We start from the raw sequence: 11494 nt of genomic DNA on the forward strand, positions 1-11494 counted from the left end.
TATGTGATGATTATTTGTATCAATTGGGCCATTGCTTTGCAAACTCTGCCATGACGTGTTCTCAGACCTCAAAAATGGTCTTCTGATGTGGTTTAAGCATTGACATGGACTCCATTTTCGTTGTTTCTTTATGAATAATTGTTATATTGAGAGGAAAAAATACAATTCAACTGAGAGATCTGAATTTGGAAAAATACACATTTTATGGGGCCTGTCATGCCAAATACTGTTTATTAACCATTATATTACATGGGGATATTGACAGAAAGCACATATCTGGTCCTTCCTGATGAAGGATCCGGGGAAGAGTTGCAGGGTACAGGAGAAGAAAATAATGTGCCTATTTGAAAAATTAAATTTAAAAAAAGTAGCTCGTGACATGTTCAATTTTAAGTTAGTGTTCATACTTGAGGTTGGAGACCACTGCCCTAGAATAAGACTGGGAGAGGCAGGAACAGTCTGACCCCTGCAGGATCCCCTGGGTATCACAATTTAACACTCTTGTTGGTATACTGTATCAGATCGTCAGTGGTGTAATGGCATAGATGTAGGTTGTGAAGCATGGACTCTGGATGGTTGAGTTTGTTGATTAGCTCGTCCTCAGAGACATCTACTGAGATATTGAGTAAACATGGCGGCAGGTTGGCGAGGACGGATTTTCCGAGCTAAACTGACCAAGACGCGCCTCCAACAACACAACACATAATTCTGCCCCAAAACAATCCTAAAAACAGGACAGGTAAAACATTTTTTTTTAATGACATTATGGAATGGACAACCAGTGGGTTACATTGGTTTCAAGTTTGTATCGGTACATTTTTGACGAGCTGATTATATGGAAAAAGAAGATACTTCTGCATTTGCTGCTGTGTTAAACGCATTGATTCTCATTGCAAATAGGCCCAGGATAACTCCTGATAAAGTTGGGATGCTTAGTCACAGGGTAGCTTAGTCACAGGGTAGCTTAGTCACAGGGTAGCTTAGTCACAGGGTAGCTTAGTCACAGGGTAGCTTAGTCACAGGGTAGCTTAGTCATGGGAATCAGGACTAATGAAGCAAATGCAACTGCCTTTTAAAAAAAAAATACAAACAGTAGGCCCACCAAATGGATGGGCATTCATAAAATTCCATTGCAGGCCGACACTGTAGGCTACACCCCAGTCAGCACTGACTGACGCCGAAATCAATTGGGTGTCTTTTATTTGGTCCTGTCCTGTCCAGACCAGTCTTATTTTATTTCCACGTCCACAGATGTAGATTTTTGGTCAGGTCCAGACCAAACCTGAACCAATTATAGACGTCTATGTTTGGCTCAGATTTGGTTTGGTCTGGGCCTCCCGAGTGGCGCAAGGCACTGCTTCGCTGTGCTAGCTGTGCCACTAGAGATTCTGGGTTCGAGTCCAGGCTCTGTCGCAGCCGGCCGCAACCGGGAGACCCATGGGGTGGCGCACAATTGGCCCAGCATCGTTCGGGTTAGGGAGGATTTGGCCGGCAGGGATGTCCTTGTCGCGCACTAGCGACTCCTGTGGCAGACCGAGCGCAGTGCATGCTGACACGGTCGCCAGGTGCACAGTGTTTCCTCAGACACATTGGTGCGGCTGGCTTCCGGGTTAAGTGGGCATTGTGTCAAGAAGCAGTGCGGCTTGGTTGGGTTGTGTTTCGCAGGATGCACGGCTCTCGAAATTTGCCTCTCCCGAGTCCGTACGGGAGTTGCAGCGATGAGACAAGACTAACTACCAATTGGATACCACAAAATTGGGGAGAAAAACTGGGTAAAGAAAATACAACAATTTAAAGGTTTGGTCTGGACCGACCTTCGTTTGGTCCAAACTTAGACGGCTGACTATAAATTTTCAACTTTCTTTCAGAACTGACATTTTACCTGATTTCAACATCCGGAAAATATGTATTTTCACCTTTCATTCAGAACCTAAAATGAACGTCACTTCAACGTCTGGAAAATACTTAATTAATGGGACTATTCTAGTTTTGTGGGGGTATAGGAGGAGGGCGGGAATATTTTGGGTCTCATCTAGAGCAGCAGAACGGCCAGGACTGGGCCTGGCTGTGATTAACACATTCAGCCAGTTAGCAGATGACAACTCTTATTAGTGCAGCCAGACCAGCCCTGTAGACATACTGTATCATTTGTGTTGGAATTTCATCCCTACTGCTCCCTCTTCCCCCTTTCCTTTCCTCTTGCCTCTGTCATCAACCCCTTCTCCCTCAACACTCTGTCACTACTCCCTCTCTCTTCCTTCCTCTGTCATCAACCCCTTCTCCCTCAACCCTCTGTCACTACTCCCACCCTCTTCCTCTCTCTTCCTTCCTCTTTTCCTGCTCTCCAATTTCATTTGATCCTTCCTCTCTCTCCCACCCACTTCAACAGGGAGAGAATGACAACTGATTATGAACCAAGTAATTAGATTGGGGTAATGGTCTGTCGGACCGTGTAGGCTGGGGGGGAGTGGGCCTTGCGGAGTGGGCTGCTGGGGGGGGGCTCAGTAGCTGTGTGTGTGAGATTAGCTTTCCAAATCATTGGGAGAGATAACGAGTTACAGGGTGCTACGACTGAAACTACTGCGGTGATAACACACTAATGCCACTGCCAAACTGTCCACGTGGATGTGTAAACTTAGTACAGATAGATGCTTCAGAGCTTATTAGAAAGTCTATATATCTGCGATATTATTTTTTCCAACTGGGTTGGCAAAGCAGGGCTCAGGGCATAGATATGCTACAGTGCATTTCTCCTCAGATAGATGAGGGATTTACACACGCTGCATTTGTCTCAGCACACAATATGCACATTCACACTCCAAACAGTTTGCGGCAGGAAACTGTTCATTCTAGCAGAAGCTACATGAACATTATGCAGCTTAAGTTGAGGGCACATTCACAGGCTCATGATTTTAATGCCCCAGAATGAGGCGATGCGTAATGTGCTGCATGATTGTCATGGCAGACTTTTCAAATACAGTTCACATATTGAAGGTTTGTGTGAATTAAATAAATTTATTAGCGGTGATTGTGCACTAACCATGTTAAATAAAGAATTTGGACACCAGCAGTACTAAAATGTGTCTCTGTTTCTCCTCGTCTCCCTGTATGCAGAGTGCAATGGTGGCTACTACCTCTTCCAGCAAGGCTGTGTGAGGGACTGTCCAGCTGGCTACACCGCAGGCTCCCAGCTCCTCAATTATACCATGGGGAACTCTGTGGATCCAGCCTCGGTCCCCTCCTGCCTGCCCTGCCAACCCCCCTGCCTGACCTGCAGCGGCCTCAGCCCCAGCGCCTGCCTCTCCTGCCCCCCTCACAGCCACCTGGACCCTGTGTCCAGCACCTGCCTGCACCTCAACCAGATCCAGAGGGAGTCCCCTGGCAACTTCATGGTGGGCCAGGGCAATGCCGGTCCCCGCCCAGAGCTCAGCTCCCGCCTGCCCGTCACCATCGCCGTGCTCAGCTGCATGATCATCATGGCCACCTTCGCTGGGGTGTTCGTTCTGCTGCAGCTGAGGTCTGGAGTCTTGGCCAAACTGCCCTCACTGGAGGAGGCCAGCTCAGGCCTGAGGGGGGGCTTCGGCCTGGGGGGCAGCAGCAGCAGAATGGTGTCGTACCGCGGTATCCCTACGGTGTGGGGCGACGAAGGGGTGAACACTGACTCAGACAACGATGAGTTTGACGTACACAATGAGAAGACTGCCTTTATCAAAACACAAAGTGCTCTTTAACCCCCTCCTGTCTTTGTATCCCCCCCCAAATCACTCTGACTTGTCTAATTCTGGGCTCCCTGTCCTCATGTTCCCCTCCTGGTTTCTCTTTCCCTGTTTCACTCCCTCGTTCTTCCTCTCATGGGGTTTCATTCCCCAGGTTTAGTGTTCCACTCTGTAGTGGGTGACCTGATGGGAGACTGGAGTCACGTGGAACAGGGATGGCCTGGGCGCGCTCGGCGCTCGCTTCACACTCGGGTGCTTTTCTATGAAACTGTCTCTCTGTGCCCTTTCGCCCTCAATCACCATCAGACAGAGTGTTTTCTGAACACAGCCCATTTCCCGGACGTCTCCAGGGTTTCCCTGTCACAATAAACAAACCATTATTGTTTGCTCTCTTTTTTTTTTCTCCAGTTCCAGTGCAGTATGAGATTGTAAATTGGGGGTACACAGCTGTACGTGTGCGCATGCTGAGTAGACAGTGAGATCGGGGTAGGGTCAGGTTCTGAGAAGCCACAGCTTGAGTCCTCATAGTCCCAGTGTTTTGGTGAATCAGACCCAGGCTCTCCCAGAGCTACTGTGTGTGTCCATGCTGCAGTATGAGACTGTATCTCTCAGCTCTGGCTGGATACAAGGCTATGAGTCATGAGACTAGCAACACTCACTCTACCCCCAGCATAGAATTCAGAAGGCGTTCTGCTTATTCCGAGCGGTTTAGGAATGCTGGATTCATGTGATTCTGAGGGTTATATAAAGTCCCCTGACCTCCGCCCCTCTCTGTTCTCCAGTGGGGGGGTCGGACTGAGTGCTTGCTCGCTGCCAGATCCACAAAGATAGGTCAGCAGTTCACTCAGCTACGCCTCCACACTTTACTGGGCCTCAGAATTTAGACCAAAATAATACTGCCTCTATGATTTGAAACCCCATTCCCAAGAAAGAAGCACCTATGAATAATTACATTGGCTTTCCACTTAATTCTTATAATTGCTCAGCTACTGAGGATGAAAGTGGTAGTGAGATGTATTGTGGATGGGGCTCAGTACTGTAGAAGTGACTTTTAACACAAGGGTTCCTGTGGGCTTCTCTGAGCAGCTATACAGGTAGTGAGAGGAGTGTGTGATAGAGAGAAGGGTTTTATGCACTGCAGAGGAGAGAGAGAATAACTAAGTCTGGCCATGATTACCAGACCGGGCACTTTACTCTCCCTACTCTGCTGCTCTTTTTAATGCTGTTCATCACACACACCCTACCTCGTTTCAGTAAGGTATATGTGTGTCTGAGTGTGTGCCGGCCAAGTGTGTGAGCAGGTGTCCAGTTGAGCAAAGGGAAGGAATGACCACATTAGGAATACTAAGGATGTGGTTGTGTTTGTAGGCTGAGTTATGATACTGGTTGGCCTATGTAGTTTCCCGTTCCCTGTTCTTTAAAGATCTGCCTATGTCAAAGAACTGAGGTTGGCTATAATAAGCAAACTTCTTTTAACATCTTTTATCTGTCATTGAGACTTATCACAGCTTCTCACCACTCGCCCTCCAGTCGTCATCAGGGATGTCGATGCCAACTAGAGATAATCTGTTTCATATACTTGCCAATGAATTATATCCTGAACGACACTACAGCTCAGATGTGTTCCAAATGAGTTTTTTTTTCTCTACTCATACTGTATCTTTATTGAAAAACTTTTAAGTGAATTTTTGGCTGCATATCTTTCTTCTACAATCTGTACCTCATTAATTCACCCATTGGACAAATATTGGATCCATCTATCTTTTTCTTTCTTCTATTTTTATGTTGAAGTTATTTTTCATTTCCAGCAGATAATAGGGGGCTTCACTGAGAGGGGCTGTCATAGTGACAACGTGCATAAAAGATTGATGCAGCTGCTCATCCTGTCCTCTCACTCAGATCACACAGCAACGGCAGCAGAGTATATGTGTTCCATAGCGATGATGAAGGATTATATAGGTCAAAGGTGAATGCTTTTCAGAGAAGGATATTTCTTTTGAACTGTACGAGTTTTCCTTACACTGATTTACACTTCTACTGTAATAATAAGACTGAAATGTCTTTATCTACAGTGCCAGGGCTGGAGGGCTGCAGTCTCTCTTTTTTTCTCTCTCTCCTCCCCTATTCTGTCTTGGCACAATTTAAATGTAATTTAATATATCCTTATTTATGCCCTCTGAATATATAGTTTTCAGGATTGTTTTTTAAAGGGGGGGGGGGGTGATTCCTGTGCTTTAAATCTTATGTAATTAAAAACATTTCTGAGGAAGACAGTCTTCCATACACAGATTGGAGAGTTGCTATCCTCTGAGTGCAAAGTAATGACGGCCAACTTTGAGCAAAATATGTAATTACCACAACGCTGGAACAGTGTGCCGTTTAACCCTGGCTGATGTAAGGTGCTGTCGTTGATGATAATGAAGTAACTGATAAATCCTAAGAGATTTTTCTTCCTACCAGAATTACAGTTGAGCAATCATATAGCAATCATTTTAATGTCCCAACCCCCCCATTTACATTGTTTCCTCTAAATTGGTCACTTCTGAATGTGGAAATCTATATTGCATTATAACAGTATGTCTAAGGAAAAAGACAGCTGCTGGGAAGGAGGTTGCGCCCCTTGCAGTGCAGCCCCAATACTACAGCTGACTGCAGCAGAGATTCTGGCATTACCAAAGACAGGGCAATTTAGACTTGTGTTCAGTACAGTTCTGCTCCAGATTGCTGAGCCTGAGTTGGGGAGATGATGCAATCTGAGGTTTTCTATATGCATTGATTCATAAATCAGATGAATGTCATTTTTTTAATCTCTTTGTTATTCCTGCTTTTTAATGCAGAGAGACCTTTCCCTCTCCACCCCCTGCTTGGTGACAGTGGTGGAGCTGAGACATTCTGTATGCTGAGATACAGCGTTGGATGTGGAGGGAGCAGATTGAGAATGTATCCCATCCCCATTCACTAAAGGGCTGAATGAGGCTGTGTGTGTGTGTGTGTTATAACTACAGAAGAAACACACTCATGGGGGTTAAACAGAGCTCTGGACATACGGCCCATCCAGCTCTGTCCACCTCTCCACACCTCTCCTTATGAAGTCTTTGGCCTGGGGCTACATATAGTACCTTACAGAAACAGTGACCTATGAATAATGTAAAAGAATGACTACCTTAGATGGGACATAACTCTAAAATAAGGCCTATTTTTGTACTATATATATATATGGTGCAGTGTAATGTTCTTGTAATTTAAACATTTGTTTTGCTCTTGTTAAATTTGTCCTTTTTATTTAATTGATAGATTCTACGAAAAATAAAGATCTATGCAAACTTCAGGATTTGTCATGTGCTTTTCTATGTGATTGATGGAAAGCTGTATTACAAAAATCTAAATTATGATTGATACTGTACCTGTATGACAAGAATCAATATCTTATGTCCAGCTAGATTCAATTGAGCAGAATACTTTATTTCACCGGAGTGCTGTGCTCTAAGAGAATACAATGGCAGTTCAAATATAGAGTCAAAGGATAACCCCAGAGGAGTTGGAGAATTGTGGTACATGAAAATAAAAGTATAACCTGATTCTTACAATAGCAGTACTGTGTATCGCACCAGAAGAGCTACAGTATGTGGCCTCCACCCAGGGTTGGGTAGGTTACTTTCTTAATGTAATCTGTCAGTTACTAGTTGTCCAACATTCGCCATAGGCCTATTTTTTTACGTTTTTGTTGGTGACACTTTATCTTGCTAACTTGCAGCTGTTTAAGTAAATCAAACGTGGGCGAGTTTGAGCATGTTTCCATTTTTCTTATCAGCATTCAATTGAGCAATAAAAGCGCCACTCGTGGTCTTCTTAAATTAAACTAGTTTTTGATAGTATGGAGCACACTACCATGAGGGAGTTTAGAAGGGAGGAACTCTTCAAATTGTTATTCCATAGGCTGGGATTGGCACTATTCAGCTATTGCAAGAGCGCATTGTATAGGCGAATGGCTGTCCACTGGGGCATATTCATTGCGCCAATTCTGTCGAAAAACGTTTCTTAAATGGATCGAAACCGGGAGGGACTTACTTGAATTTCCCGAGGTAAAGACCGATTCAGGTTGGATATTCGCTGTTAGTTTTCCTTAACGTCCACCATCAGCAGTTAGGGGCCGTCAACATGGTGACAAATCAAACATTTCTAATTTCAATAGCTCTTTAACCATTACTCCTAAAACTTTCAAAATTGGTTCTAGCTAACCCGATGGCATACACACATTGCACGCACCTTTTTTTGTCGGTTTACATCTCACACTATTTTAAATGTATTTATTTTAATTTTAATAGCTACTTGGTCATGTGACCTACCGACTTCAAACAAGGTTCAGCATGTAAACTCAGTGGGAATACACAGTGCACAACCTTTAGTTTGTCCCCAAACAATTTTATTTGCTGGTTTTAAGCATTAAACATTCAAATAGCTCTTTGTTGACTGTTGCTGGGTGCTATCGTCTTCCATCAGCACCGGCCTGTACCCTACCTGCCCTAAGCTCTCTCCTGGTCCCTTACACTAAGTCTGAATTTGTCCTGCTAGGTGACCTAAACTGGGACATGCTTAAACCACCTGACCAAGTCCTAAAGCAATGGGACTCCCTAAATCTTTCTTAGATCATCACCAATCCCACAAGGTATGACTCCAAACACCCAGAAAAGGCTAATTTCCTCTGTTATCCTCACAAATAATCCTGATAGGTATCAGTCTGGTGTTTTCTGTAATGACCTTAGTGATCACTGTTTTACAGCCTGGGTTCGTAATGGCTGCTCAGTGAAACGACCTGTCTTGATTTGTCATAGACGCTTGCTAAAAAACATTAATGAGCAAGCCTTCCTTCATGAACTGGCCTCTGTAAAATGGTATATAGTCAGCATGATCCCCTCTGTCGAAGACGCTTGGACCTTCTTTTTTAATATTTTCAGTGGTATTGTTAACAAACACGCCCCCATAAAGAAAATGAACATTAAAAACAGGTTCAGCCCCTGGTTCGACTGTGATCTTGCATTTGGCGAAATGCTCGGCACACGCATACTCAGGCTGACTGGCTATTGTTCAGGCAAATGAGAAATAAGTGCACTTAGGCTATCCGAAAGGCCAAAGTTAGTTACTTTAAGGAGTAGTTCTCTCTCTGTGGGTCTAACGCCAAGAAGTTCTGGAAAACAGTTAAAGACCTGGAGAATAAACCCTCCTCCTCACAGCTGCCCATGTCCCTTAATGTTGATGATGTGGTTGTTACTGACACGAAGCACATGGCTGAGCTCTAATCACCACTTCATTAAGACAGGATTCCTATTTGACTCAGCTATGCCTCCTTCCCTGTCCAACATTTCCTCATCTCCCACCCCTTCTAATGTGACTATCCCTGATGCTTCTCCCTCTTTTTCCCCTGCCCGGCTACAAAGTTTCTCCCTGCAGGCAGTCACTGAGTCCGAGGTGCTAAAGGAATTCCTTAAAATTGACTCCAATAAACCATCTGGATCAGATGGTTTAGATCCTTTCTTTAAGGTTGCTGCCCCTATCATCACAAAGCCAATCTCCTACACTTTTAACCTGTCTCCTTTCTGTGGAGGTTCTCATTGCTTGTAAGCCAGCCACAGTTCGTGGGGGAGATCAAGCTGAACCTAACTGTTAGGCCTATTCCTATTTTGCCCTGTTTATCAAAAGTGTTGGAAAAACTTGTCAATAATCAACTGACTGGCTTTCTTGATGTGTATAGTATTCTCTCAGGTATGCAATCTGGTTTCCGCTCAGGTTAAGGACGTGTCACTGCAACCTTAAAGGTCCTCAAAGGTGTCACCATTTCCCTTGATTCTAAGCAATATTGTGCTGCTATTTTTATTGACTTGGCCAAAGCTTTTGATACGGTAGACCATTCCATTCTTGTGCGACCGGCTAAGGAGTATTGGTGTCTCTGAGGGGTCTTTGGCCTGGTTTGATAACTACTTCTCTCAAAGAGTGCAGTGTATAAAGTCAGAAAATCTGCTGTCTCAGCCACTGCCTGTCACCAAGGGAGTACCCAAAGGCTCAATCCTAGGTTCCACTCTCTTGTCAATTTACGTCAATAACATAGCTCAGGCAGTAAGGAAGTAAGGAAGCTCTCTCATCCATTTATACGCAGATGATAGTCTTATACTCAGCTGCCCCCTTCAGGGATGTTGTGTTAAATGCTCTACAACAAAAAAAATGTGTCAAAAATTTCTTAGTGTCCAACAAGCTTTTTCTACCCTCAACCTTGTTCTGAACACCTCCAAAACAAAGGTCATGTGGTTTGGTAAGAAGAATGCCTCTCTTCCCACAGGTGTTATTACTACCTCTGAGGGTTTAGAGCTTGAGGTAGTCACCTCATACAAGTACTTGGAAGTATGGCTAGACCGTACACTGCCTTCTCTCAGCACATATCAAAGCTGCAGGCTAAAGTTAAATCTAGCCTTGGTTTCCTCTATCGTAATCGCTACTCTTTCACCGCAGCTGCCAAACTAACCCTGATTCAGATGACCATCCTACCCATGCTAGATTACGGACATATCATTTATAGATTGGCAGGTAAGGGTACTCCCGATTGGCTAGATGTTCTTAACCATTCGGCCATCAGATTTGCCACCAATACTCCTTATAGGACACATCACTGCACTCTATACTCCTCTGTAAACTGGTCATCTCTGTATACCCATCGCAAGACCCACTGGTTGATGCTTATTTATAAAAACCCTCTTAGGCCTCACTCCCCTCTATCTGAGATATGTACTGCAGCCCTCATCCTCCACATACAACACCCGTTCTGCCAGTCACATTCTGTTTAAGGTCCCCAAAGCACACACATCCCTGGGTCGCTTCTCTTTTCAGTTCGCTGCAGCTAGCAACTGGAACGAGCTGCAACAAACACTCAAACTGGACAGTTTTATCTCAATCATGGACACTCTTACTGGCAGTTGTGGCTGCTTTGTATGATGTATTGTTGTCTCTACCTTCTTGACCTTTGTGCTGTTGTCTCTGCCCAATAATGTTTGTACCATGTTTTTGTGCTGCTACTATGTTGTGTTGCTACCATGTTGTTGTCATGTTATGTTGCTACCATGCTGTGTTGTCATGTGTTACTGCCTTGTTATGTTGTTTTCTTTAGGTCTCTCTTTACGTAGTGTTGTGTCTCTCTTGTTGTGTGTAAGTTGCTCTGGATAAGAGCGTTTGCTAAATGACTTAAATGTAAATGTAAATGTTGTGATGTGTTTTTTCCTAAATTTATATATATATATATTTTAATCCCAGGCCCTCGTCCCCGCAGGAGGCCTTTTGGAGGCCTTCATTGTATATAATAATTTGTTCTTAACTGATTTGCCTAGTTAAATAGAATACAGTATATACATATGAGTTGAGTAATGCAAGGTATGTAAACATGATTAAGGTGACTAGTGTTCCATTTATTAAATGGACAGTGATCTCAAGCATATGTATATAGGCAGCAGTCTCTGTGTTTGTGATGGCTATTTAACATTCAGATGGCCTTGAGATAGCAGCTGTTTTTCAGTCTTTCTGTCCCAGTTTTGATGCACCTGTACTGACCTCGCTTTCTGGATGATGGCAGGGTGAACAGGGAGTGGCTCGGGTGGTTGTTGTCCTTGATCATCTTTTTGGCTTTCCGCACGCGAACCATAAAAATACACAAAACAAAGAAATGGAACATTGTTCACCCGTTTCTACATCAAGTAAGGACAGTTTTGGAACACTGAGCCATTGACTGCAAGCACCAG

The 11494-nt window shown here is 44.2% G+C and overlaps 1 protein-coding gene across 3 annotated transcripts in view; it reads left to right on the plus strand.

The window, feature by feature from the left end:
- The window catches only part of LOC118393914 (furin-1), a 97360-nt gene extending 90316 nt beyond the window's left edge, over nt 1-7044 (plus strand). For 2 of the 3 annotated variants that reach the window (XM_035787119.2, XM_035787120.2), the window contains exon 16: nt 3115-7044. In XM_035787119.2, the coding sequence (XP_035643012.1) occupies nt 3115-3731 (617 nt within the window). In that variant the 3' untranslated portion in view covers nt 3732-7044. The remainder of the gene's footprint in view (nt 1-3114) is intronic. The other variant, XR_004827653.2, reaches the window with a different exon arrangement.
- Nucleotides 7045-11494: the final 4450 nt, after the last annotated feature.

This window comes from Oncorhynchus keta, chromosome 14 (genome assembly GCF_023373465.1).
Source record: "Oncorhynchus keta strain PuntledgeMale-10-30-2019 chromosome 14, Oket_V2, whole genome shotgun sequence".
In the NCBI taxonomy this organism is placed as follows: domain Eukaryota; kingdom Metazoa; phylum Chordata; class Actinopteri; order Salmoniformes; family Salmonidae; genus Oncorhynchus; species Oncorhynchus keta.